This window comes from Heloderma suspectum, chromosome 1 (genome assembly GCF_057233095.1).
Source record: "Heloderma suspectum isolate Gila_16-S chromosome 1, 16-S_ref, whole genome shotgun sequence".
Taxonomy (NCBI): domain Eukaryota; kingdom Metazoa; phylum Chordata; class Lepidosauria; order Squamata; family Helodermatidae; genus Heloderma; species Heloderma suspectum.
The window spans coordinates 441,192,997-441,219,968 of NC_139458.1; the positions used below are offsets into that span (position 1 = coordinate 441,192,997).

The following is a 26,972-nucleotide window of genomic DNA, read 5'->3' on the forward strand; positions in this document are numbered from 1 at the left end:
AATTTGTGAGACTGTGAGAATCTGTGAAACTGTGAGAATCACACGAGTCCCTGCTTTTGTGCTATGGAGGAGCTGAGACGAATGATCCATGATTTTCATGGTAAGCTTCACAGACAGAGATGTGATCTGTGATGTGATGGTGGGGGATCCCACGTAGAAATCCGGGGCAACCATGAGGATCCAGAACTTGGACCCAAACTTTTCACCATAGTTGTACCATGAAGGTCTGAATCAGTGATTTCTGTGGTTCAGTCCCTGGACACAGACATGATCTGCAATTCAATGGTGATATTGGAGGCATCCCCATAACAATTACATAACATAACCCTGAATTTGAATTGAGACCATTCTGTCATTTTTTGGATGACAGAATGCCATTTTGGATGACAGCATTGCTTTAGCCACTTTATTATTAATTATGAAGGCTGCTCCATTTCTTCTCTGGTCCTCTTGTCCACAGTAGTAGATCTGGTGGTCCTTTGATGTGAAGTGGCCCATTCCAGTTCACTGATACCCAAAATGTCTATATTTAATCTTGACATCTCCCCAATAACCACATCCAATTTGCCCTGGCTCATAGATCTTACATTCCAGGTTCCTACGGTGTGTTGGTCTTCAGAACATCGGATTCGTTGTTCAGCATCACCATCGGCTGCTAGCCGTCCTTGACGGCGCTACCAAGCCCCAAACCCGTGTTTTTCGTCACTCATTCCCCAGGCATAGATGTGTTCTGCAATATGATGGTGTTTGGGGGGCCTTCCCCTGTAAAAATCATGAGGATCCCTGCCTCGGATCCATGTGTTTGCCCCGTGGCTGTGCCCACTAGCAGCGGATCCCTGATTTTTCTGGTTCAGTCCATGGAGGCATATGTGCTCTGTGATTAGATGGTGGTTTGGGGATGTCTCTTGTAAAAATCATGAGGATCCCGGGGATCCCTTGGTTTTGCACGTTGGCTGCGCCCATGAATGGCGGATCCGTGATTCTTCTGGTTCAGTCTGTGGAGGCAGATGTGGTCTGTGGCTGGATGGTGGTTTGGGGGGTTGGTTCTGCAAAAATCCTATGAAATCAAGATGATCGCTTTTTGATTTCATGGATCCCCATTTTACCCACTCCCCTGGATGGACCTGGTTTAAGGCAAAGGGGCAGGCTGAGCCAGAGAATCTCGTCCCCGGGAGAGGCACTCTGCATGCGCTCAGGGGCACGTTCCTCACTAGTCCGCTTACAAGCACGGGGAGGGGAGGCGTCCATCCGAATGGCAGCCTTTCCTCGGCAAAGGCCACCCGTAGGGCACGTTCGGGCTCCTGGCGAGGCTCAGCCGGCCTGCCCGCCGGCGGGGCTTCAGGAGGCTGGCGGGGTTAGGGACGCCTTCTGCCCGCACTCCCTCGCGAGCCGGCGGGGCGCGGCGCGGTGGGGCTCAGCGTGGAGCGGGCTGGCCTCCTCCCCGGGCCGGCTCTTTCTCGAGCCCGACCGACGGCCGCCCGCCTGGAGCAGAGCGCCGGGACCCCTGGAGCAGAGTGCGGGGACGGCGGCGGGGGGCGGCGCTCCGGGCGGGCCGTGCCGGGCGCCGCGCCTGCGGGCCCCTTTCCGCCCCGGGGGCTCGGAGGTGCGCCAGGGCGGGCGTCCGCCTGGCGGCCCGGAGGACACGAGGCACCCGGGCATTGGCCAGCACGCGCAAGCGCCACGGGGGCCCCGGCCGTGGGCGGCGCAGGCGCAATCGGCTCCGCCACCCAGGCCCCGCCCTGCCGCCGCCGCCTTGGGGAGAAGGAGGGCGGGGCGGCCCTCCGCGCCTTGTCCAATCCGGAGGCGCGGCGGCGCGCAAGTCGCGCGCTTATTGGCGCCAGCCGGGCCTCGCCCTCCCGTCGCCCCGTCCGCAGCGCGTGAGGAGGCGCGCTGGCGGCAGCTGCTGCTCGTCGGCCTCGGGCTCTCGGCGGAGGTGGGGCGGCCCGCGAGCAGGAGCCCGCGACGGGGCGCAGGCCCAGGCCCAGGCCCAGCGGCGTGTCCGGCTCGGTGGGCGGCGCTCGGCCTCCGCCTGGCCCGGGCGGTGCTGCGGCTGCTGCGTCACGAGCCGCCCCTCGGCGCCCCCCCTCCGCTCCGCGCTCGCGGCCGGCCTGCCCCGCCCGGCCATGTCCGAAGGCGACGCGAAGCGCCAGGGGAGCGGCGGCGGCTCCGACCCGAAGCCCGAGGCGGCGGCGGCTCCCGGCCTGACCTCGCTCTCGCCCCCCATGGCGGCGGCGGCCCCGGAGGAGGACGAGGACGAGGACGAGGAGGAGAGCGAGGACGAGTCGGAGATCCTGGAGGAGTCCCCCTGCGGGCGGTGGCAAAAGCGGCGGGAGGAGGTGCGTGGCCAGCCCGCGGCCTCCTGGCTTCTGCGCCGCGCTCCCTGCCGAGAGGCGGCGGCGGCCCGGGGCCCGCGGCGGCCGCAGCAGCCGAGCCCCCGCCTCCGGCACAAGCGGGCGGCGGGCTTGGCAGGCTAGGAGCGGCGGACCCGAGAGCCGGTCTGCCCCGCTCCGCCTCAAGAGCGCTTGGCGCGCTGGCAGATGGGGCCGGAGTTTCTGCCCGGCAGCGACCGCCCCCCTTTCCGCTTCCCACAGGCGTCCAGCCCCCGCGGGCTGCGGGAGTGGGGCGCAGAACACGCGCCCCCCGCCGCACTCACAGGGCACCGCGCTCTGGTTTTCTCCGCGGGGCGCCTGTTTCCTCGGCGCTAAAGGGTGGCCCCTTTGGCTGCCGGAGGAGGCCACATCTGGCTGCTTGCTGCTGAAGGGTCCCCAGAGAGGGGGTGGGTGGGGTCCCTCTCATCCAGTCTACGCAGGCACTGGCCTACTCCTTTTTAAAGCTCTCCTGCCCCAAGCAAGGAAGGCCATGTGGGCACCACCTGTCCACTCTTTAGACTCATGAGCTGGAGCACTAGGCAGTGCCTGGAGGGATGTGCAGAAAGCTGGCACAAGCCAGCTTTGTAAACACATTGGCCCTGGTGCGCTCTTCGTGGGAGTGGCACTGAGAAGCCCCATGAAGAGGAGTAAAATTTCAGGGATCTGGACTCGGCAAAAGCCTCTTTAGTGCATACCATATGTAAACTGTTGATATTGAGCCTCCTTCAGCCTCAGGGCCAAACTCCATTTCAGAGAGGCTTTCGGGGCCACATTCCAGTAGCTGGAGGGGCCAAAAATACCAGCCTCTTGTAGCTCAAAGTTTTTCCTGCCCGTAGTGAAGCCTCAGGAGCGGAGGTATTTCATGCTGTTAGAACGGGGGGAACAGCACAAAGGCCAAGAACCAAGGTGGCTGGGGTGGGCAGAGCCAGTGGAAGGGTACTTGGCAATCCAGATTACCCCAGAGGCTGGATTTGGGCCTGAGGTTCTGCACCTCTGATGTAAACTCAATCGCAGTTTGCTGCCAGTTTTTTTGCCATCACTAAATTTAGCTGGGTGGCCTGTGGGGGGCAGGGATCTTGGGAGTGACAAGTGGTCCCCGGACCCCCTGAAGCTGCCCAACCCTGGTTAGAAGCAGAGCAAATATAAAGATCATCTCATCTGGTCTTAGGAATGACATGTTGATATCCACACTATGTGTAGAACAAGAAACTCAACTGTTTATAGAGGGAAAAAAAGTGTCCCTATAACAAAGTTAAAGGAGCAACGCATTTTAGAATTCAGCTAACTCTTCCATGTGCATCATCTTCACCTACAATAAGCATCATAATTTCAAGAGGGGTAGCTTCTGGGTTCTAGTCCCCAAAAACCTATGCTATAAATTATTTAAAATTGTTTTTAAGTTGCCTTTAAGAATAGAATCCTCTCAAGACAGCATACAAGATAAAAAGCATGCACAAGTATACAAAAAGGCAGTAAATAAATATCCAATAAAATACTGTAAATCTCGATAAAACAGATTACACCAATAAAGCTGCAGCCCACAGATTTTGGGAAAGGCAGCAAAAACAGCTAGGTTTTCAGAGCCTTCCTGAAGACCTGCCAAGAAGGGGCCTGATGAACCCCTGATGGAAGCTGAGGTGCGGGGCCACCACTGAAAGGGCCCTCTCCCTTGTGCTCACCAGCGTAACCGCCCTTTGTGGTAGGCAGGAGAGAAGGGCCTCTTGTAATGACCTCAGAGTGCAGGTAGGCTGGTACAGGAGAAGATGGTCCTTCAAGTAACTTGGCCCAAACCATTTATGGCATTTAATAACATACTATACTTCCCCCACCCCCAAAAAAAGCAACCTCAAGGCATCTTACACACACAATACAAAAATCCATAATATAACAGGAAAAGTCCCCCAAATCAATATAAGCCATAATAATTAGCACAATAACACAGATTAAAACAAATACCATAAAAGCAATCTAGAAGCAATACATTACAAAAAATCTTCCCCCGCCCCGCGCAGCCTAGAATGAACACCACAAAAGCTGCCCATAATAACTGGGCTATAAGTAATGTTCAAATTCCTGGGAAAATAATTGTGTCTCTGGTGTAAAAAAAAAAAAAAGTTGGCCATGTTGGTTCCAGGTGAGTTTTCTTGGGGAGGGGGTTCCCCAGGAAAATGCCCCAGGGCTTCCTGTGGTTTTGGTAAGCATCATAACTGGACAAAATTAGCAATCCTAAATCCATATTTAGGTCCAGCTCCATCCTGCTAAACAACAATAGCCTTGAAAATACTAAGAGGATCTGAGCGCATTTCCTCTAAGCAGAATTAATGTCTGAAAGACCCATGCGTTCTTGTTCTGAAGTTTTGTTTGGAGCTTCATGGACTGCAAAACAATGAATGCTCACGTGAACTGAAAGAGGATTCTCAAGAGATTGAGTTGTTAGTTTTGAAAGAGTCACCAGGTTTTCACTTGATGCAGAAGAGGTTGGGATATGGGTGTGGTGGTGGGGAACAGAAGCAGGACCTCTGAGGCTAGTCTTAATAACTAGGCTGGTACAAATGGGAGAAGGTGAGCCTTTATGTATCCTGGTTTGAAGCCATTTAGAGCTTTATAGGTTAACACCAGTGCTTTGACTTGTTCTTGGAAATGGACTGGGGGCCGATGTAGCTGTTCTAGCACTGGTACAATATGTCCCATATGACTGGTCCCAGTTAACAAATGTGTGTCTGTATTCTTCGCTGACTGAACAGTCTTCAAAGGCAGCCCCGCTTAGAGCACGTCATATGTCTAAATGAGAGATTACCAGGGCACAGAGAACTAGCCAGATTAATCAGCACCCTTTCCATTTTCCCAAAGCCCCTATTTTTTCACATTGGCAGCTGGTTGGGGTCAAGTGGTAGAAAGTATGTTGTGCGTGTGCTGAATTGTATTTCTTAAGGCTTGACATGTTTACGCAGGGAGAATTGCACCAAGACTTGGCTTGGTCTGGAAAGTGTCATTTTGCGTTTCTGCTGCTTGGTCTGGGAAAGGTTCCAGGGCACCTGTATCTGGAGGGGCTTCAGCCTTTCCCTCTGGTTTCTGTGCATGCATGCGCCTTGGGCGATTCTGGAAAGCTCCCCAGGGCAGCCTGTGGATGGGGTCAGTCAAGCAGGCGTTGGGAGAAACCGCTCCACAGTGGAAGACAGAGCTCCAGCAGCTTCTCAGTGCGGCTGCGTTGGATGGATGGCTGTTGAGGGTGTGGTTCCTGGCTTGGATTCAGGGCCCTGATGTGTCTTGAAAGGCTGTGAGGCTGTGGTTGCCTCCTGCTTCCTTGACTGCATCTGGGGTGTTTCAGGAGGAGCCCAAGAGCTGCAAGGGCCTGGCTGCTGGTACTGAGTGAATCGCAGCTCATCCGTTTGTCCTTTGGAAAAGGCTTGGGATGCCTCTAGGAGAAGACCAGCTGGCTGGCAGGATTATACTTTCCCTTTGGAGCCCTGAGAATTGACTGCCTTTTGCATCCAGAGGGCTTCCCTTTTCCTGCAGATTTGATGATGCTGAGCTTTCTGTTCTGCGGAGGATGTCAAAGGATGGCTTGCTTAGCCAGATGAGGCGAGCTCTCCTTGCTGGTCTTGAGAAGCAGCTGACTAGCTAAGTTGGGTTGGCGCAAATGATTTAAGGGGGCCCTTCCGGTCTGGCCTGTGGATTGGAGCCCTCGATTCCTCAAGATGGCTGTGAGGAGCCCTGGCCTCTGGTAGCCTGGATTTTAGCCTGGTGCTTCAGTGAAAGTGGGGCCCTCCCCAGGCCGCATCTAGAGTTCCCTGCCCTACTTTTCCTTTGCACCCTTACTCCAGTGCCAGAGGCGTTGGGGGGGCTTGTCTGTCGGGATGCAGCTGGGCTCTCTGCCGAAGGAAATGAAGTTTTAAAGCACGGCTGTGCCTTCTTGGGTCTTTCAAGCCAAGACTCCAGTTCTGGGAGAATGTAATGTAGTGTTGTGCCATAGTAATGTGGTGTTGTGGCTGTAGGGTTGTGCCTGAGCATGTGAAACATGGGTTCAAATCCTCTCCCAGCAGTGAAGATCGCTGTGGTATCGGAACAGACAAAAGGAAGAACTTCTTCCCACCGCACATAGTTAAACTGTGGAATTTGCTACCACAAGAGGTAGTGATGTCCCCCCACCTGGACGACCTCCAGTGGGGATTGGACAAGTTCATGGAGGAGGAGACGGCTATCAGTGGGTGCCAGTCAGGACGTCTCTGAGTGCCGGCTGCTGGGGAGTGGGGGCCCCCGCAGCACTCATCTTATTCTGCTTGCATGGGAAGGCACTGCTGAGTGAGAAGGGCCTTTGCTCTGTCCAGCACAGCTCTTCTCCTGCGGTCTTGGGGGAAGAGGCTTGCCTGAGGTTCTTGGAGGGCCGGCAGGGGCAGCGGTGGAATGAGTTCCTTTACAGACTCTAATGGTAGCTTTGTTTGAACGGCATTCCTCCTGTCCTTGGGCTAGGTAACCGAGTCTGGTTGCTCTGTGCCCCCCCCCCCACGCTTTCTCCCCTCTTCCTTGAAATAGATCTGCAGAAGGCTTGTAATCACACCAGTAGCATTGTGTCTCGTTCGTTGGTTCTTCTGTTTTGCTGGTGTTGCCCACCGAGTCTTGCCTCTGTGCACCCCCTGTTCCCGCAGCTGTTCTCGAGGGCGTGTCATTACTTCTCTTGTCCTTTTGTCCCCTCCCCTGGAGTGTGCCTCTACGTTCTCTGTGTAGCTCATTCATGACGAGGCCGGCTGTCAGCCTAGCCATGCCGTGTGACTCGCTGTGGCTTGGCCCCCTAGAGGAAGTGGCCGAGCATGCGGCGCAGGGAGGGGCCCTGGGGAGGGATGTGGCCCTGAAGGCCGGCAAGCAGCTGCATCCTGTCTGCTACAACACGCAGACTGGGAGCTGGGGCAGGCGGGCAGATGGAGTGATGGAGCGAGCTGGGTGAGGCTCTGAGCTGCGGGCGTTCTGGCCCAGGGGGAAGTCCTGTCCTCTTAAGCCGTGCAAGGAAGGTGACTTTCCTGCTGCTGCATCCTTAGAACGGGAAGGCCACGCCTGGGGCAGTGGTCCCTTTGTGCCCCCTCCACGTCCGGGGGCCATGGCAACGTTGATGGGGGCTGTGAGACCCAAAAGCCGGTGGGAAGTGCTGGCAGCCGACTTGCACGGGGACAAGTGCATAGTCCTGTATTTAAAAATCAGCCTTAATGTTCAACCTTTTGAACAGATGCCATCTAGACATTTTTTGTTGTTCAGTCGTTCAGTCATGTCCGACTCTTCGTGACCCCATGGACCATAGCACGCCAGGCCTTCCTGTCCTGCGCTCTCTCCCGGAGCGTGCTCAAGTTCATATTCATTGCATCGGTGATGCTATCTAGCCATCTCATCCTCTGCCGTCCCCTTCTCCTTTGGCCTTCAGTCTTTCCCAGCATCAGGGTCTTTTCCAGAGAGTTGTCTCTTCGCATTAGGTAGCCAAAATATTTCAGCTTCAGTATCTGTCCTTCCAATGAGCACTCAGGGTTGATTTCCTTTAGGATGGACTGATTTGACCTCCTTGCAGTCCAGGGGACTCGTAAGAGTCTTCTCCAGCACCACAGTTCGAAAGCATCAATTCTTCGGCGCTCAGCCTTCCTTATAGTCCAGCTCTCACAGCCATACGTTGCTACTGGGAAAACCATAGCTTTGATTAGACGGACCTTTGTCGGCAAGGTGATGTCTCTGCTTCTTCCTGTGCTGTCTAGGTTTGCCATAGCTTTCCTCCCAAGGAGCAAGCGTCTTTTAATTTCATGGCTACAGTCACCATCTGCGGTGATTGTGGAGCCCAAGAAAGTAAAATCTGTCACTGCTTCCATTTCTTCCCCTTCTATATGCCAGGAAGTGATGGGGCCAGATGCCATGATCTTCGTTTTTTTAATGTTGCGTTTCAGACCAGCTTTTGCACTCTCCTCTTTCACCCTCAACAAGAGGCTCTTTAGATCCTCTTCGTTTTCTGCCATTAGGGTGGTACCGTCTGCATATCGGATGTTGTTGATAATTCTCCCAGCAATCTTAATTCTGACCTGTGATTCATCCAACCCGGCGTTTCTCATGATGTACTCTGCATATAAGTTAAATAAGCAGGGTGACAATATGCAGCCTTGTCGTACTCCTTTCCCAATTTTGAACCACTCGGTTGTTCCCTGTCTGATTCTTACTGTTGCTTCTTGACCCTCGTACTGGTTTCTCAGGAGACAGGTAAGGTGGTCTAGTACTCCCATCACTTTAAGAATTTGCCACAGTTTGTTGTGATCTAGACATGGTGATCAGTTAATTTGTAACTTGTTAATAAGCCCTGGAATGTCTTCATCTTTTGTCACTTGTGGGTGACTCAGTCCTTCAGTTCCCTCCTGATGAAAAGAGCTCCTTCAGCTTGTCTGCCTTCTTCCTAGCCTCCTTTTTATGTATCTTTAGAATTTCTCTACTGCACTTTCAGCAACAAACATAACCATGGCAATACAGTATCATAAAGCAAGCAGCAACAACAAAATGATAAAATCCAGCAAACTCAGTCAGCATTTAAATAATTCACAGGTTTTAAGGGCGTGGGAGAATAAAAAGGTCTTTGCGACGGGAAGGGAAGCAAGGCACATGAAAGGGAGCTTCCCTGGGGGAAGGGATATGAAAGGTGGGGCACCCCGATCACGTGTGTGCTCTTCCACCCCCACCCCTCACCAGCTGCCACTGGCTTCGCTTCAGGGCTCTTGGAGGATTGCCTTTGCAGAGGAGCTCAGTGCCAGTGGATCGAGCTTTTAGAAATCGTCTCTCTCTCTCTCTCTCTCTCTCTCTCTCTCTCTCAGCAGTCCAGTTGCCTTCCTAGCCAGTTCCCTGCTTCTGACATCCATAAAGCCATTTTAATGTTTGGTCTTAAATGGTTTTAGCAATATGTGATCTTCAAATTCTTTGTTCCCTTACTTTATTGCCAACTTACATTTATTTTGCCAGAATTCACACTCCTTTTGCTTCCCTCAGTGAAGCCATTGGACTTCACTGAGGGACTTGGACTTGGCAGTACCTCTCCTTATCTGTGGTACACACCCCACCTGAGCTGCTGCTGGAGAAATTGGGGGAGCCTTTCTCAGCCTGAGAGCCTGTTGGTCCTCCCAAGAAACCTCCAGGAGGCTGCCTTTCAGCAGTGGGTAGGGCTGCCTGCCTTCCCTCACACACATGCACATCCCCATCCTCACCCCTCCTCAGCCGATCTGTGGAGAGCATCTGGGGGGGAGATTTAAGCCTCCCTGCCTCAGGCACCATGATGGGGATGAAGACAGGACTCCTGTGCTGCTGACTTGTGCAGATCAGCTGAGAAACTGAGAGGGCCCAGTCATCATCCCAGTGTGGTGTGTTGGATGTGGAGGTTTATCCCTCCTCGTCCAGTGGGCCATGATGGGCATGAAGATTGTGCTGGGGGAGAGGGTACGGCCTGGCACAGTGCCGTGAGCTGGGTGGGCCACACCAGGCCCAGGGGCTGGTGGTCTCCTCCTTGCTTGTGGTTCCCCCTTTCAGTGACATAACGGATGCTGTCCTCTTTGGAGGCCTCGCCCTTTCAAATTAGTCACCATCTTGGGTGTTCTTGGCCCCTTTACACTGGCGTGTTAAGAACATAAGAAGACCCCTGCTGGATCAGACCAAGGGTCCATCCAGTCCAGCATTCTGTTCACATAGTGGCCAACTTGCTGTCAACCAGAACCCACAAGCAGGGCATGGCGCAACAGCACCCTCCCACCCATGTTCCCCAGCAACTGGTGTCCAGAGGCCCACTGCCTCTGGTACCAGAGGTAGCTCATAGCCATCGGGACTAGTAGTTATCTAACTCCCTTTTAAAGCCATCCAGACTGGTGGCCATCACTCTATCTTGTGGTGTTGAATTTGATAGTCTTGTGATCCATCTTCCCAATCAGTTCAACAACACTGACATCTTGCCAACGGGCCCTGATGCCCTGCCCTGCCCTGCCCTGCCCTCCCTTCAGTGGGCTCCGTGGCCAACTGCTCTAAGGCCCAGTCCGATAGGCGATCTGGATAGGTTGCCTCTTTGCGGCCTGATCTCTGCTTCGGTGTTTCTGAGCTGCTGCTGCCACCACTGCCACCCTCAGCCATTGCCTGACTCTGGCGTGCAGGTCTTGCGTGCAGAGGAGGCAGGTGCAGGCAGCCCACCTTGTCATGCCTCCCTGAGTCTCGGCTCTCCTCTCTGCCCACCTGCATCCAGGTGAATCAGCGCAATGTTCCTGGGATAGACAGCGCCTACCTGGCCATGGACACGGAAGAAGGTGTGGAAGTGGTTTGGAATGAGGTCCAGTTCTCAGAGCGCAAGAACTTTAAGCTGCAGGAGGTTGGTGAAGCTGGGCAGAGGGGTGGTGGGCAGAGACACCCATGGGCGTCACAGGACTGGGAGTGACAAGTCCAGCAGAGAGTGGAGTCCTGTAGGAGCTGTGGCTGGGCTGGCCAGCGTGGCTTGGCTCCTCTCACAATGGTCAGGAGGGGGTGAGCGTGGGTTGAGGGCTGTGTGGCAGCCCTGCATGGGGCTTCTCTGCACTCCTCGCGTGGGAGCTGATGATCCTGTGCTCTGCTGCTGCTGCAGGAGAAGGTCAAAGCAGTCTTTGACAATCTGATCCAACTGGAGCACCTGAACATTGTGAAATTCCACAAGTACTGGGCAGACGTGAAGGAGAACAAGGCCAGGGTAAGTGGGAGGATGCATTCTCTCCTTTTGCTCTCCCCCCCCAGTCACTCGTCTTCCTGTCAGGCTGGTGAAGGTGCAGCAGCAGGTAACTTCCTCCCTCTGACCAGGTGATCTTCATTACGGAGTACATGTCCTCTGGGAGCCTGAAGCAGTTTCTGAAGAAGACAAAGAAGAACCACAAGACTATGAATGAAAAGGTGACCCCCCCCTCCTCCAACACGCTTCCCAGCCCACAAATCCTGCTTGCGCGATCCCTTCTTCGTTCCAGGGTGGCCCCGAGTCCTGTGCTGCTGCTGCCCTTCTGCCTGCCTGGAGACCCGAGTCTGTTGGGGCCACGAGAAGGAACTGGTCAGCAGCTGGCTGGCTGGTGGCCCTTCCTGGCCTGCTTCCTGCCAAGCAGGGCGGTCTGCAAGCCCGCAACTGCCTGGGCCTGGCTTGTGGGGAGAAGGGAGGTGAGGCCTGGCTGCTGCAGGCGGGGTGTGGAGCCGCTTGCTGATCCCCTGTCTCGTGTTGCAGGCCTGGAAGCGCTGGTGCACCCAGATCCTTTCTGCTCTCAGGTATGTGACCGCAGGGTGGGCGGCAGTGGGCGGGCTGGGAGAGAGCTGGTCTTTGGGGGCTTTGGATCCCTTTCTCTGGAATCTGTGACCTTGCGGGATTGAGGGCGTGCCAAGTAAGCTGGTCTTCCGTGGGCAGCTGGAAGGAAGGGATAGCCCTCCTGGGCCCTGACTGCCAGAAAAGTTGGAGATGGCAGGGGAAGGGCTCTGCTTCTGGCTGCCCAAGACGGATGGTGGGATCCATCCCGTTACCTGCCTGTGTTGCACAGGGTGGAGGAGGCTCCCTCTCTGCCCACTCCTTCAGCTCTGGGGTGGCTGGCTGCTCTCCCTTCTGGGCTCCCTGGCAGCATCAGGCACTGCGAACTCTGAAACCGGCCATTAGTTGGGGGCGTCTGGTGTGGCGGCCGCCACTGCCTGACCTCTGCTTTCCTGTCTTGCCTTTCCAGTTACCTTCACTCCTGCGAGCCCCCCATCATCCACGGGAACTTGACTTGCGACACCATCTTCATCCAGCACAATGGGCTGATCAAGATTGGGTCAGGTAAGATTCTGCTGTAGAGCTCCAGCCAGTGACCCAGAGGGTCCAGGGCCGTGCCCTGGGGACAGGCTCTTGCCCCAGCCCTGACAAGGGGAGAGGCTTGGAGCCTCCCTGGGGCTTGGAGCGGCCCTCTTGCTAGTGCCTCTTCCAGCAGCTGTCGCTGCCAGCCTTTGGAAACCTTTGCTGCCGCCCCCCGCCCCTCTCCTGCTCTGGGCTTTGGTCTGACTGGGCTGGACAGTGGGGGCTCCGCTCAGCCCTCTTCACAGGGGAGGAGCAGGGAGCTCTGCTGCCGGCCAGCTTTGGGCCTCTGCCTTTTGCATCTTCGGGCCCTCTGGGGAGGGTGCTCCTGGCCCTTCGTGGCTTCCATGCCAGCCTGGGCCACCAAAGCGGGGAAGGGTGCCCTCAAGACGATCTCCTCCAGCCTGAAAGCTCTTTGTGAGTGAGCACAGGGCTATTGTCGCCCTGCCATGGCACCGTCAGCTGTTCCGTTTTGCAGGGGTGTGCTCAGCATCCCCCCTCGTGCTTTTGTTGTGCTGGTTGTGTTTAGATTCTCCAGTACTGGGGATCATACCAATTTCATTCTCAGACACCCTCCCTTCTCTTCAGAGGTTCTCCTTAGACAGGCCAGCCAAACCTCTCTTTTCTGCTCCTCCTCCCTTCCCCATGTCACACATGGCACTTAGCCAGAGGTCATGTTGACACAACAGTTGGCATAATTGCACTTCCCTTTTTGCCGAGGGGCCTCTTCTCCTCCATGTATTTGTCCAATCCCCTTTTAAAGTCAACCGGTTGGGGGTCATCACTGTAATGCACAACACTTCCCAAGCTGCAGTCCCCAGAATTGTTGGGCGGCAGCTGCCCAGAAAGCAAGGGGAGGAAGGGTGGCTTTGATGCAGTGCGCTTTGGACTGTAGGTCTTTGTAACCTCTAGTCCTAGAACCAAGCTTTTCAAAGCTCGCAAAGTTTCCAGTCCAGTTCTCACCGGCCATGAAAGGTTGTCACAGAGAGGAAGGCCAAGATCTCTTCTCGATCATGCCAGAGTGCAGGACACAGAAGAATGGGCTCAAGTGACAGGAAGCCAGATTCCAGCTGAACATCAGGAACAACTTCCTGACTGTTAGAGCAATACGACAATGGAACCCATTTCCTAGGGAGGTGGTGGGCTCTCCCACACTGGAGGCATTCTAGATGAGGCTGGACAGCCATCTGTCAGGGATGCTCTGTCTTGGATTCCTGCACTGAGCAGGGGGTTGGACTCGATGGCCTTGTAGGCCCCTTCCAACCCTACTGTTCTATGATTCTATGAAATGTAGTGTTGGGTCCACCAAAATATCGTTCTGAGTGCACAGTCTCTCACAGTGGTCAGCAAGTTGCTCCCGGAAAGCTTATGCCACTTGTTTGCAGCATCTGGGAAACGGATCCCTTGCCTCTGAGAGTGGAGGTTCTGTCTTGGTTATCCCAGTGGGCTTTGAGAGGCCTCTTGGCGTCCACCACAAATGTGCCGCCTCCTGTTTCAAACGTCCCCTCTGTGCTTTTGTTTATTTACATATTTTCACTTGTATCTTGCCTTTCCTCAAGGGAGCTCATGGTGTTTTAATTGATTTTTATATTTCATTTTATGTAAACCTTGCTGGGAATTTCTCTTGAAGGGCTTTGTAGGGCGGTATAGACATTTAAAAGAAACAAACATTTGGGTGGGTTCCCTATTCTTAGTGTCACCACAGCCCTGTGAGGTGGTCACCTGGACCTAGTGCCCATCTCATCGCATGGCTTCTGGAGAGAAATGGTGCATGAGGCAGCCCAGGGTTCCGTGCCTCAAAGGCCTGGTCCAAAGTGGTGCCTGGTCAACCAAATTCTCTGCTCAGCTCTTGTCTCCCAGGGGGTGTGACGTGGGGAAGGGCGCTTCCAGCCTAAGCAGCCCTGGCTCCACCAGCTCACCTTCCTCTGGGTCTTTGGCTGGAGTTACTTGTGGGCAGCAAAGAGTCTTGCCCAGACCAGAAGGTGACTGGCTCCGCAGCCGGGCTGTGGAGCCTTCCATGCTGCGTGGTCCCTGGGCCTGCAGGGTAGTCTCTAGCAGTTCTCCTCGGCTGTGTCTCTGCGCGACCCCACATAGGGGAAGAACAGATTTCGGAACATTCTGGAACCCAGCGAAGGAAGGAAAGAAGCTGTGAACGTTCTGCAGAAGAGTGCGCGCTCCGGGTGGTAGCACTCCTGCTACTGGAGTGAGGAGCTCAAGGCAGCAGGTCCACTCTCTGCCAGGTGGCGAATGCAGGGCAGTGGCCAACGGCAGCCTTGACTGCCCCCTGAGCAAAGTGTTCTGCGCTTGTGGCAGGGGCAGGGTCAAGGAGCAGGAGGCCCCAGGCACCAAGCCCTGATTTGCCCCACAGAGCTTCCTGGGGTGCCTTTCCGAAGGAAGGGGGAACCTTGCCAAGAAGGGCCACGCACAGCTGGCACTGTTTCCTTCCTCTTCTCCAGGGAGCAGCTGGCACCTTGGCACAGGAGCCTCCTGTCGCTCACTGTGCTGAAATCCTGCAAATGGGTGCTCGTCTTTGTGCTCCACTCACTATTGTGCGGGTCATTGTCAGGAAGCAAAGCGACTGCTCTGGCGCCGAAGCCAGAAGCAGGGAACAGCCAGTGGCAAAGGAGGGGGCACTAGGGCAGGGCCGGCAGGCAGGGCCATGAGTGCTGTGTGGGCAGTGAACACTCGATGCTGGGGCTGCTTCCTCATCTGGGGTCCTCCCCAGGGCAAGAGTTGCTGCAAGGCGGGCCTCCTGGGCGTTCCCTGCTCACCTGGAGACCCGCCAAGTTGGGCCTCTGTGGAGCTGGCCTGGCCCCAGCTGAGTTGTGCAGGCCAGGTGTGGATCCTTCTCCTGCCGTCAGCTGTGCTCTGCTCCCCAGGCCAGCCTTGGCTGCCCGCAGGCACTGCTGACAAGGCCCTTCTATGCTGAAGTGGAAGTGGAAACAATGAACATCGCGGTCCCTCTTGCTCCTGTGGCCCTTGAGATGATGGCGGTGGGGAGCTGGGAACTGTGGGGGAATAGGGGCAGCCGGGGCTCAGCTTGCTGCTCTCCCCCACCCCTCACCCCCCGCAGTGGGCTCCACGTGCTCACTGGCCTTCCGAACAGCCCTGTTCTCGAATGCACTCCTTTCAGAGGGTCCCACCCCGCTTCCCCACCCCGCCCCGCCCCGCCCCGCCCCGCCCCGCTTCCCCATACCATTTCTGGGAAGAGGTTTCCTCTGGCAGCCAAGGCAGCTGGGCAAAGCCCTCTGCCCTTCCCTGCCTCTCTTGTCCTGCCTGTGTCTCTTCTCCCCCTGCCCTATGCTCCACGGGGGTGCCCTTGCTGCAGCCGCAGTGGCAGGCGAAGTGGCTGCGCAGGAGGTTCCCACAGCTCTACGAGGCAAGAGACTGCCTGTGAGGCGGGGAGGGCTGCGGGGCATGTGCCCCGGCGTGCGGGCAGGCTGTGTGGGAGGAGGCTCTGTCAGCTGGGGTTTTGTGTGGCCCTGCGTCAGTGGGTTCCCTTCCTGGGGCACTTGGGCAGCAGCCATATCTAGCCAGGTCCAGGCCGGGCTGTTCTGTGACCCACTGGAAACGGAGCGAGTTCGGAGATGGGAGGGCAGTGTCTCTCTTTTGCCTGCCCTCTATGACAGGCTGCTGCAAGAAGGCCCTCTTCTCCTGCCTTGAGTAGGTCCTTGGCCTGAGCCCATTCTCCCCCTCCCACTGGAAAGTGGGAAGATGGCCCCGCCTGAGAGAGGGGCTGTGGGAGGAGAGCGGGGTCTGCTCCTTGGGAGCTGGAAACAAATGGCCTGAGCCTGGCAGGAAGCCCAGAGCTTCCCTTCCTGTGGCGGGAGTCTTGCTGGGGTTGCGCACCGTCTGCCCTGAGGATTCACCAGTGGACCCTAAGGGAGCAGGACAGGACCTCAGTCCAGGAGGACACCTGCTGCCCACCTCCCTCTGGTGGGCAAGCACCATCTGTCCTGCTTCCAAGGTGGAAGCCTGGCTGTGTCATTTTCTCAGTGCTCGGGCCACCTGTCTTCACTTCCTGCTTATGGGCTGCCCCTCTCCCTCACAGTCTTTCATAGGATTTTTGCTAATGGTGAGCAAATTTCTCTGCTCTGTGACATGACTGTGACCATCTCAAGGTATATCTATAGCTGTCTGTCTGTATCTATAGATAACGTTTCTTTATCCAGCATCATTTTTGTATTTATGAAGCTCCTTGCCCCCGCCCCGCCACGCCACGCCCCTTGCTGACAAGGCTGGTGTGTGTGAGACTCCTGGGTGGTTGTGCCACCCTTTGCCGGGGCTCCTGGGTTGGGGGGAAGCCCTGCCCTGCCTTGCCTTGCCTTGCCTGCATGTTGCTTCCTGCATGGGCTGCCCTTGCCTGTCGAAGAGCCGCCGCCATGATGGGGATCCCACTTGCTGCTTGCTTGTGGCTTCCACAGAGAGCTGGTGTCCTGAGCGCATGGCCAGCCACGTGGCCAGGGGAGTGGTCTAGGCAGAGCTGGGCGTGGAACTACTGTGCCCTTGCAACGGTGTGCTTGGCCTAGCTGAGTGTGCCTGCTCGGGGAGCGGCGCGGTGAGATGCCATTGGGGTTTCCAGCTGGATCGGAGAACCAGGCTGAGCCTTGGACACTGCTGCTCAGGTCCTGGTGCTGCTGTGTTGCCGCCTGCTGCCGCTCCCTCTCTTCTTTCGGAGCCCCTTGGGGCAGTGCTGGCCTCCCCTGCTGCCGCAGCAGCACTGGGCACAGGTGGCAGGCAGGACAGTGGTGGAAGGGCCCCTCCGGTCGCTTCTGGGCGGCCTTGGCACCTGCCAGTGAGGCTTCTCGTCTCTGGGAACTGCAGAAGGAGAAGATAAAGAGGACTGTCCGGTGAGAAATCAGCCCTGCAGGCAGAAGGTGGTGGGTTTGGGGACTGGTGAAGAGGATGAAACGGCCTGGGTGCAGGAGTCCATGTGACCAGCAGCCCCGTGGGGATGGTTGATCAGTCTAAGGCAGCTGAGCACTGAAAAGAGCCCTTCGCTTTGGCCAGGCAAGAGGTCCTTGGGAGCCATGGCCAGGGTGCTCTCCATGGAGTGGAGCAGGTGGAAGCCGGACTGGAGCTGGGCCAAGAGCAGGAGAGGTGGCTGCTGCGCTGCAGAGGCGGCAGATAAAGGGCGGGGGGGGGGTCCTGAGGGCTGCTGCTGCTGGGCATGGGGGGTGTTCAGCAGGGGGAATCCTCTATTGGGGCGGATCTTGGCACCTCTGTTTTTACTTTTCAAAGGTCCCAGTCTTTGTGGTGGTGTGAGAGTATGTGATCTGGCCAGCGAAATCCCAGAGCGGAATGGCCCAAGTGGGCTTTTGCTGGCTGGGGGTGAGATTCTGGAGCCTGGCGGAGTCGTGGCCGTGCCCATAGGCAGAACAAACTCGGTGAAACAAAGGCATGTGTTTGCTTCCTTGGCATAAGGCAGGAAGTGAATGTGATGCTGCGTCGTGGAACATTAAAGTCTAGAGAAGCTGCAGTCACCCAAGACCTCTTCCTTGGGCTCTGTCCCACACATCTTCCATTGTCTCTGTGTGAGCACCAGCCCACTTTCCACAGAAGGAGCCAACGTGGCCTCTTGTCCCTTGCAGTGGGATTTTTATCCGCCATGACTAGAGAGAGAATTCCTAGAAGTGTTAAAGCCGAGGAAGTTGTTGGACATGTTGAAATATGTGCAATACGTCTGAAATACAAACCTATTTAATACCTTAAGAAAGTGGACTGTTGGGGCTGAACTGTTTGATCCGGAGAACCTGAGGCAGAAGGAAAAGAGCTGCTAGCGAAATTCTGCAAACACTTGCTCAAGAGTTAATGTTGTGTGGCAGGAAGGAAGGGAGCTGCTGTCTGCCAAGTCAGAGCAGGGTCTCTTCTGTCTCGGGGGCAGGGTTTGGGGCAGGGAGAGGGTCTTTCTCAGCTTTACAGCCCAGATCCTTGTAACTGGGGATGCTGCAGATGGAACTTGGGAGCTTCTGCCTGCAAAGCATGTGATGTGTTATGGAACGTTCCACCCACACCCACCCCCTGCAAAAGAACATCTCTGGATTGAGTTCCAGACTTTGGCAGGAGGTATGTACAACACCAACTTTCTGCGAGTGGAAGATGTCTTCTGTACACAGAAAGGCTCCAGCTCACCTTGTATGACTCTGTTAGCTCACACATGTTATGGAGCCTTAATTCTATTTAAATGAGAACAAGTATATAACCAGTGTTGAGAGATTGAGCAGCAAGTTGCTGCAGCCAAAGGTACTGAAGTATATCTTAGTTTTTGCTGCTAGAGAAAATAGGAATGAAGTAAAAAATGAAAACCACGCCAGCAACGTTGTAGTAAGTACAAGAAAGATTTTCTTTATTTTCCAAACTGCGTGTAGACCTTGGCATTCATACCTATAGGAAGAACCTCTTAGAAGAAGCAAATATTCTTAGAGAGAGAAGCTCTGAAAACAGGCATCCTTATGGTAAAATTAAAGGAGCAACGCACTTGAAAATTCGGTTCAGTGGAAGTAAAATTCTTCCATGTTCATCATCCGCAGTAAACATTTCCAGAGGGGTGAGGTGTGGGCTGTAGTTCACGAACATATGTTAGCCTTTGTAGTGCCCCAGGACTTTTTGTTGTTTTGGTAAGCATTGTCATAACTGTAGACGAAATGAGTGAACTTGAATCCATATTTATGTCCATTTCATAAACAGCAGTAGCCTTGAAAATGCTAGCAGGATTTGAGCGCTTTTCCTCAGCAGAATTAAGTGTCTGAAAGATCCATCATTCCTTGTTCTGAAGTTTTGTTTGGTGCTTCCTGGACCTCAAAACAATGAAGGCTCACATAAACTGAAAGAGGCTTCTCAAGAGTTTGGCTTGTTAGTTTTCAGACACCAGATTTTCACTCGCTGCAGAAGGTGTTGGGATGTGCGGCAGGTGAGAAGCAAGGGGCGCCCAGCTTTGTGGTGTCAAGGCCTGGCAAGCCACCATGGTGCAGGAGGCGCGCAAATTGGACCGGAGGTCTGGAGAGCTTCTGTGCTGTGAAATGTTGGAAAGGAGATGGCTTCCAACACTGGACCCCAAGGCTGTCCTTTGTCTAAGGATTCAGTCCAGTGCAGCCACAGTGCCGACAACTCATGTGCTGTGGTCTCCGCTGCGGTGGAAGTGAGTTGCCTCCTTGGCCAGTCTTGGTGCCCGGTGCCTCTGGAATGGTCTGCGCTGGGATGCCCTGCTCTGGCTCCGCCCTCTGGCTGTCCGCACCTCTTGGGAGCTGTGGCACCTTGGGAGGCACCTGTGTGCAGGCGCCAGCAGCATGCTCCACTCCTGCTCTCCCGTGCTCCATTCTGGCAGGGTGGCCAGAGACGCCAGGAGTCTCAGCACTGCCTGGATCGTGTGGATTGCCTCAGACAATATTTTAAAATGTTTTTCACTCCCCTGCAAAGGCAGGACATTTAATCTTTCCCACCCACCCCACCAATCAGGAGGGGAAAGCCTCAGTTTTTTCTTGAGCCATTTCAACACACCAGATGACGGTTCTCTCAGGGATAGCTGGGTGGTTTGGGCTTTGGTTTGTGTGCCTCCTCGAGTTGTGTTCCTCTCCTGGGTAGCTTTTCCCTGTTCTTTCCAGCTGTCTCAGGAGAGTTTCTGTGGCTTAGTGAGGGCTGCTTCTGCCTGGGGGTCCTTGGCCAGAGTGTGGCAAGGGTGGCCTGTAGCTGCTTGTGTGTTGGTTTTTGTCTCGGCTGCATCCCAGCTTGCTGCTTTGCTCATGGCGCCGTCTGGGGAAATTGTGCAGGAGGAGCAAGGGGGTGGGGGGTCCAGACACTGGTCTTGAGGGAGACAGGCCGGGGGGCTGGTGCGGACCTGTGTATGAGCTGCGTAGCCCTGACAGCAGGGGAGCCCCTCCTTTTCGGAGGCCTTCAAGAAGTCTGGAAGGAGATGGCATGTCCCCTTGTGGGCACATGTAAAAACAAGGATACTCTGTACATCCCCCCCATCACCCGCCTGTTCAGGTGACCGAACAAAGTGGAGTTGCATCGGGAGTCCTTGGGAGGCTGCGTTCATGGCACAGGGCAATGAGGTGGGTGGTCCCGCTGGAGATGCCTCCAGCTGGCTGGCCGGCCTGTCAAGGAGTGGCCCTATGTGGACACCCAGGATAGAAGGGCAAGGGAGAGACTCTTCTGCTTGCATTCAGTGGCTGGACTTGCTCCCATAGAGTGGTGCATGTGCATGTTGAACATTCTTCCTCTGGGCTAGCCAGGGTGCTTTTGAGTGGAGCTTGGAGCTGACCCAGGGATGCTGGGGAGGGGGGGCGTCCCCCTCCCCTCCGAGCCAGGTCTGTCCTCACCTTCCCCTTATGCTGGGGCTGCTGGACACAGGACAGGCAGGGCCTGGTCTCTGCTTTGGCTCCCTTGGAGAGATGCACTTGGAGGAAGTTGCCCCTGCTTCATGCCTCCCAGAGGGATGGAGAGGCCCGGCTTCTGATCCGCTTGTCCCTCTTCTCTTCCAGTTGCCCCAGACACCATCAACAACCATGTGAAGACGTGTCGGGAGGAGCAGAAGAACCTGCACTTCTTTGCTCCGGAGTATGGGGGTACGTAGGGAGTGGGGGCATGTGGCAGGCCAGGGCTGGCCAGAGCTGTGCTGGCTCCTCAGGGGCCCTCCTTGCTTGCAGTGGACACTTCTTTGGCCATGGGTAGGATTGTGGGGGGAGGAGGAGGAGAAGGTGACTCTCGGTGGCTGCCAGGCATGATGGCTGTAGGTGGTCTCTAGTCCAGCGGGGCCTCTGCGTACCAGCCCGGGGGGCGGGGGGGGGGGGGACACTAGGTTGGGCTCCTGCCCTGCTTGTGGGCTTTCCTCTATGGCATGTGGTTGGCCGCTGTGGGAAGGACTCGAGAGGCTTGGGGCCAGTCCAGCTTCAGAGTTCCTCCCATGTGCTTCTTGCCCTCGCCCTGCCCTCCACCCTGTGTATTGTTTCTGACTACCACTTTGTGTTTCAGAGGTTGCCCACGTGACCACAGCAGTGGACATCTACTCTTTCGGGATGTGTGCGCTCGAGGTGAGGAAACTGTGGGGGGTGGATCTCTCCCGCCCACCCCCGGTCTTGTGGCTTTGGGGGAAGGGGTGGAGTAGGTAAGAGGACTTCCTTGTGTCTCATTTCTGCATCCTGCTCCCTTCCTGGTATCATAGAATCATAGAATAGTAGGGTTGGAAGGGGCCTACAGGGCCATTGACTCCAACCCCCTGCTCAGTGCAGGAATCCAAGTCAGAGCATCCCTGACAGATGGCTGTCCAGCCTCGTCTTGAATGCCTCCAGTGTGCGAGAGCCCACCACCTCCCTAGGGAATTGGTTCCATTGCCGTATTGCTCTCACAGTCAGGAAGTTTCTCCTGATGTTCAGCCGGAATCTGGCTTCCTGTCACTTGAGCCCATGATTCCGTGTCCTACAATCTGGGATAATCAAGAAGAGATCCTGGCCTTCTTCTCTGTGACAGCCTTTCAAGTACTTGAAGAGTGCTATCATATCTCCCCTCAGTCTTCTCTTCTCAAGGCTAAACATGCCCAGTTCTTTCAGTCTCTCTTCATAGGGCTTTGTTTCCAGTTCCCTGATCATCTTTGTTGCCCTCCTCTGAACCCTCTCCAGTTTATCTGCATCCTTCTTAAAGTGTGGTGCCCAGAACTGGACACAGTACACCAGATGAGGCCTAACCAGTGCTGAGTAGAGAGGAACTCATACTTCTCGGGATTTGGAAGCTATGCTTCTATTAATGCAGCCCAAAAGAGCATTGGCCTTTTTTGCAGCCACATCCCATTGTTGGCTCATATTCAGCTTGTGATCGACAACAATTCCAAGATCTTTCTCACTTGTAGTGTTGTTGAGCCACGTCTCCCCCATCTTGTAACTGTGCATTTGGTTTCTTTTTCTTAGGTGCAGAACTTGGCATGTATCCCTATTAAATGTCATTCTGTTGTTTTCTGCCCAGCGCTCCAGTCTGTCCAGATCACTTTGAATTTTGTTTCTGTCTTCCAAAGTATTAGCTATCCGGCCCAATTTGGTGTCATCTGCAAATTTGATCAGCATTCCCTGCACCTCCTCCTCCAAGTCAGGAGGTGCAGGGAATGCTGATCAAATTTGTAGGGTTAGAGATCTGCCATGTGCATCCTCATCCCCAGAGGAGGGAGGTCTCCTCTGAAGGTGAGGGCAGGTGATTAAAAATGGTGCCTGAAACGGAGAGGTTAAGCGCCCCTTCCCTCATGAAAGCTGAATGGGCCCAAGTGGCGTCCTCACCGGGAAGGGGCCCTGCTTTCGTTCGCTTGCAGGAAGGTTCTATCTTTGGCCATATATCTGTGATGGCTGCTGGGCACTTTCAGTTCTTCTGGTGCTACAGTTCATACGTGGAGGGGGATCAAGGGGCAGCACCCACTGAGGTTCACTTCTGTGCCTGCTGCAGATGGCGGTGCTGGAGATCCAGGGGAACGGCGAGTCCTCCTATGTGCCGCAGGAAGCCATTAACAATGCCATCCAGTTGCTAGAGGACCCGTTGCAGCGGGTAAGGGTTTCCCCTGCTCCCCTCTCCCGGACTGGCCCAAGACCCGGCCACCTCCTCCTTCCCTCCTCTTCTCTCTTTCTTCCAGGAGTTCATTCAGAAGTGCCTGGAGCCACAGCCCAGCAAGCGACCCACAGCCCGTGAGCTCCTCTTCCACCAGGCCCTCTTTGAAGTACCCTCCCTGAAGCTCTTGGCAGCCCATTGTATTGTGGGCCATCAGCGTAAGTATGGGCGGGGGGTGGGGGAGCAAGATGCTGCCACTGCATGAGACACCATCCATTCCTTGTTGAGGCTTCCCCCCTGCCCCCCAGCCATCTCAGTGGGTGACCATTGCCACATCTCGTGGTACCCAGTTCCTGACATTTGTCCATTTTGTGAGGTTGATCTCCCTGTCTGGGGAGGGCCCATCGTAGCTCACGGGGGCAGATCTTCTTTGCATGCAGCTGGAAAAGGTGCAGAAAAGAGCAACTAAAACACTCAAGGGGCTGGAGCATCTCCCTTCTGAAAGAAGGTCACAACAGCTGGGATTGTTCAGCTTGGAAAAAAGGAGGGCAAGGGGAGACATGATGGAGGTCTACAAAATTATGCATGGTGTGGAGAATGTGGAGAGGGAGACATTTTTCTTCCTCTCTCAAAATACTAGAACTCGGGGTCATCCCATGAAGTTGATTGGTGGGAGATTCAGGGCAGGTAAAAGGAAATCCTTCACACAGCACATAGTTAAATTATGGAATTCGCTACCACAAGATCTAGTGATGGGCACCAATTTGGATGGCTTTAAAAGGGGGTTACACAAATTCCTGGAGGAGAAGGCTATCAGTGGCTACTAGTCTTGATGGATATGTGCTGTCTTATGTTCTTAAGTTCTTAGAAGGTCCCACGTTCAGTTCCCAGCAACATCTCCACGTAGTTGGTGTTGTCTACTTCCAGTCAACTTCACGTTGTATTTTAAGGTTTTAATTTTTGTGAGAGCTATTTGGCTATTTGACAGTATAGAAATGTAATAAGTAATGTAATGAATAAACTTCAGTGAGTCATTGCTCCCTAGTAGGGAAGATCCCTCCACTGTGGATAACTTCATAAAGCCCTCTTACATTGCATCTCCTTTGACCCCCTCCTTTAAGTCATCACCTTTCCTAAACCAAAAAGCCCCAAACTGCTGAGAGATTTTTATTATATTCAGCAGTATAGAAATGCCACAAATAAATAAAATGTGAAAGCCCCCAAAGTCTGTGCAAGACTCCTTTTGGAGAAGGTGCTCCATCCCTCTAAACATTTTGCTTCTCCTTGGTATCTTTTCCAGCTCTGCAGACTCCATTTTGAGAACTCGAAATGGGATTCAAATGCAGTGGTACTATAGATTTGTATGAGAGCATAATAACAGCAGCTGTTTGAACCCTAACATAGAATTTGCCACCATACACTGAGCCAACGTTCTTGTTGAGCTCTCCACAGTGACTCCAAGATCTTACCAAGTTAGTCACGGTCACCTCAGAGCCCCCTCAGTGGTAGGTGAAGCAAGGATGTTTTGCCCATTGACAGTCAGTTTATGCTGCCTGCCTGCCTTTCGTCCTTCAAGCATCATTTGTCATGGGGTTGCCCGTTCACCCAGTTTGGGAAGCTCTTTTTGGAGCTCTTTGCAGTCTGCTCAGGCTTCAAGCACGGCCTGTGTGCATTGCTCAGGTCACTTCCCACTCGGGTCATTTGTGAACAAGGTAAATAGGACAGCCTCGCTCCCTACTTCCCTCTGCTGTGAGAACTCTGTTTTCCTTCCTTCATCTGGTCCTGATCCTTCAGAGGCAGCTAGGGGTGCAGAGAGTGCTGAGCCCTTCTCAGCAAGCTTCTGGCTAAGGGCAGGGAGGGGGCGGGGGAAGGAGGTTTGTCCCAGACTCCACCGTGCCCCTTTTTATCGCCTGACAGACATGATCCCTGAGAACGCCCTTGAAGAGATGACCAAGAACCTGGACATGAGTGCTGTGCTGGCTGAGGTCAGCCATGCTGACCGCGAGGGCGTCCGTATGATGTGAGGCTGCCTGCGGAGCGGGGACTTGCTGTGGGCAGGGCGGGCGGGCTGTGTCCAGGGCTGATGCTCCTTTGGTGCCTGCTGGGTGGGTGGGGAGGCAGGTGACGAGGGGGCTCGTGCGAGACCTTGCGCTTGGGGGTGGCCCAGGGCCACCCTCTGAATCGGTGCTCTGCCTGTTCCAGTTTCTCCCAGTCGCCAGCGCTGGAGCTAGACAAGTTCCTGGAGGATGTGAGGTGAGGACTCTCCCCCCTCCCCCCCCCCCCGTGGCAGGCAGAGGGAGGGGCGCTCCTTGTGGGGCTAGGAGCGCTGCTGTTGGTGTGGGAGCCGAGTCGGACCCTCCTCTGTCCCCCAGGAATGGAATCTACCCCCTCACGGCCTTTGGCCTGCCCCGGCCTCAACAGCCGCAGAAGGAGGTGGTGACGTCCCCCGTTGCACCCCCATCAGTCAAGACGCCGACGCCGGAGCCTGCTGAAGTGGAGACTCGCAAAGTGAGTGGCTGGTGCCCCCCAACCCCCCCCTCCGGGCCTCCGCTCCCCCCGCTGCCACCCCGTGGGCCTCTGCTCACGGCTCCGCACGCTTTCTCGTTCCCAGGTGGTGCTGATGCAGTGCAACATTGAGTCGGTGGAGGAGGGCGTGAAGCACCACGTATGTACCGGGCTGGGGCGGCTGCCTGCGCTCGCCCACAATGCCCGCCTCTGTTCTGGGCAGGCGGGGAGCCGGCAGCTGCATCTCGTAGGAAGCCAGCTGGGCTGCTGTGCCCCAGAGCTGGGCTGAAAACGCTGTCTGCTTCTCTCCCCGGCCAGTTGACGCTGCTGCTGAAATTGGAAGACAAACTGAACCGGCACCTGAGCTGTGACCTGCTGCCCAGTGAGTCCATGCCCCCGCTCCCTCCCTCCCTCCCTCCGGCAGGGGTGCGCGTTCCTCACTCTCTTCCCCTCTCCAGGTGATAATATCCAGGAGCTGGCGGCTGAACTGGTCCAGCTGGGCTTCATCAGCGAGGTAGGTCTTGCTGTGACTCCCTGGGGGCTCCACCGTTGCCGCCTCATGGCCAGCAGTGCCTCTGGATGGCGCTCCTTGTCTTGCCTCTCACCGCCCTCCCCCTCCCCGTTGCAGGCTGATCAGAGCCGGCTGAGCTGTCTACTCGAGGAAGCGTTCAGCAAGTTCTTCTACTCGCGGAACGGGGCACTGGCAGCTGTCACAGTGTCATCCTAACGGCGCCCGGCTGCCGGCGCTGCCCCTGCTCTGTACCTGCGTAGGGCGCTGCCCCAGGCCTGCCACCACCGTGACCAGCTTGGCTGTGCCTCCTGCATGTGTCGTAGCCGGGTCCCGCAGACAATCGCTGCCACCGTTTGGGGGAGGGGGGCAAGGCGGGGAGGGGCTGTGTGCCTTGTCAGTATTATTCTTCCTGTGACCAGTGGCCTTCCCTCCCCTCCCAGGCTCACCCGCATGGAGTTCTCTTTTGCTTGAATTGTACAGTTTTTGCACAGCACCGAGATGTCTGTCTTCTTATTTAAGGAGGGAGGGCAGGCTGAGTGGGTTTCTGCCCCACACTGCACAGGCCCTCCACCTCACACTTGCTGCCCCTGGTCCCGCAGCCACTCTCCCCTGCCTCACCTTGCTCTGGGCAGGCCTCCTGCCCTTCCACTCCGGCCTCCACTGGCCCCGGCTGCACCTCTTGTCCCGGGTTGCATGGCAGCAGGGCTCCCACTGGGCCCTGGAGCAGGCAGGCAAGTGGAACATCGCAAACGCTCCCGACGCAGCAGGCCGAGGCGATCCAGCCTCCTCCTCGCACCTCAACTTGATGCCTGCAGTCTGACCCTCTCTGTCGCTGGCAGGGCAGGGAGCCTGTTGGTCGGTAAACTGTGCCCCTTCCCCTTCTTCCGCTGGGGCCTCTCCCAAGTGTCGTTTCTGTTCCTATTTTTAATAAACCATTTTGTAAATAGCTGCAGCCTGCTTGTGCCTGGTTTGCCCTTGCCTGGAATTTGCAGAGGGGGCAGCTGGCTGGGGCTCCAGTGGCATCCCCCAGTGTTACTCAGCCCCTGCCTGCATAGGGAGAATCATAGAACAGTAGGGTTGGGAGGGGCCTACAAGGCCATCGAGTCCAACCCCCTGCTCAGTGCAGGAATCCAGGTCAGAGCATCCCTGACAGATGGCTGTCCAGCCTCGTCTTGAACGCCTCCAGTGTGGGAGAGCCCACCGCCTCCCCAGGTAATTAGTTCCATTGTCGTATTGCTCTCACAGTCAG

At 55.6% G+C, this 26,972-nt stretch overlaps 1 protein-coding gene across 1 annotated transcript; it reads left to right on the top strand.

Annotated features, from left to right (window-relative positions):
* Positions 1–1,875: 1,875 nt before the first annotated feature.
* NRBP1 (nuclear receptor binding protein 1) lies at positions 1,876–26,669 on the top strand. Its single transcript, XM_084839676.1, has 17 exons — positions 1,876–2,336; positions 10,603–10,725; positions 10,975–11,076; positions 11,184–11,273; positions 11,593–11,633; positions 12,077–12,171; positions 20,667–20,750; positions 21,157–21,215; positions 22,609–22,707; positions 22,793–22,925; positions 24,625–24,727; positions 24,910–24,960; positions 25,080–25,215; positions 25,319–25,372; positions 25,531–25,594; positions 25,671–25,726; positions 25,841–26,669. Exons 1-17 carry the CDS (start codon positions 2,124–2,126, stop codon positions 25,937–25,939), a joined length of 1,602 nt encoding a protein of 533 aa, XP_084695802.1. The 5' UTR covers positions 1,876–2,123; the 3' UTR covers positions 25,940–26,669.
* The last annotated feature ends 303 nt before the right edge of the window (positions 26,670–26,972 follow it).

Excerpts from the sequence above, each read along its gene's own strand:
- NRBP1 (XM_084839676.1), top strand. The coding sequence starts at position 2,124 with ATGTCCGAAGGCGACGCGAAGCGCCAGGGGAGCGGCGGCGGCTCCGAC. Across the intron at positions 22,708-22,792 it reads TAGAGGACCCGTTGCAGCGG|GAGTTCATTCAGAAGTGCCT; the intron begins GTAAGGGTTTCC and ends TCTTTCTTCCAG. Across the intron at positions 24,728-24,909 it reads CGCGAGGGCGTCCGTATGAT|TTTCTCCCAGTCGCCAGCGC; the intron begins GTGAGGCTGCCT and ends TGCCTGTTCCAG.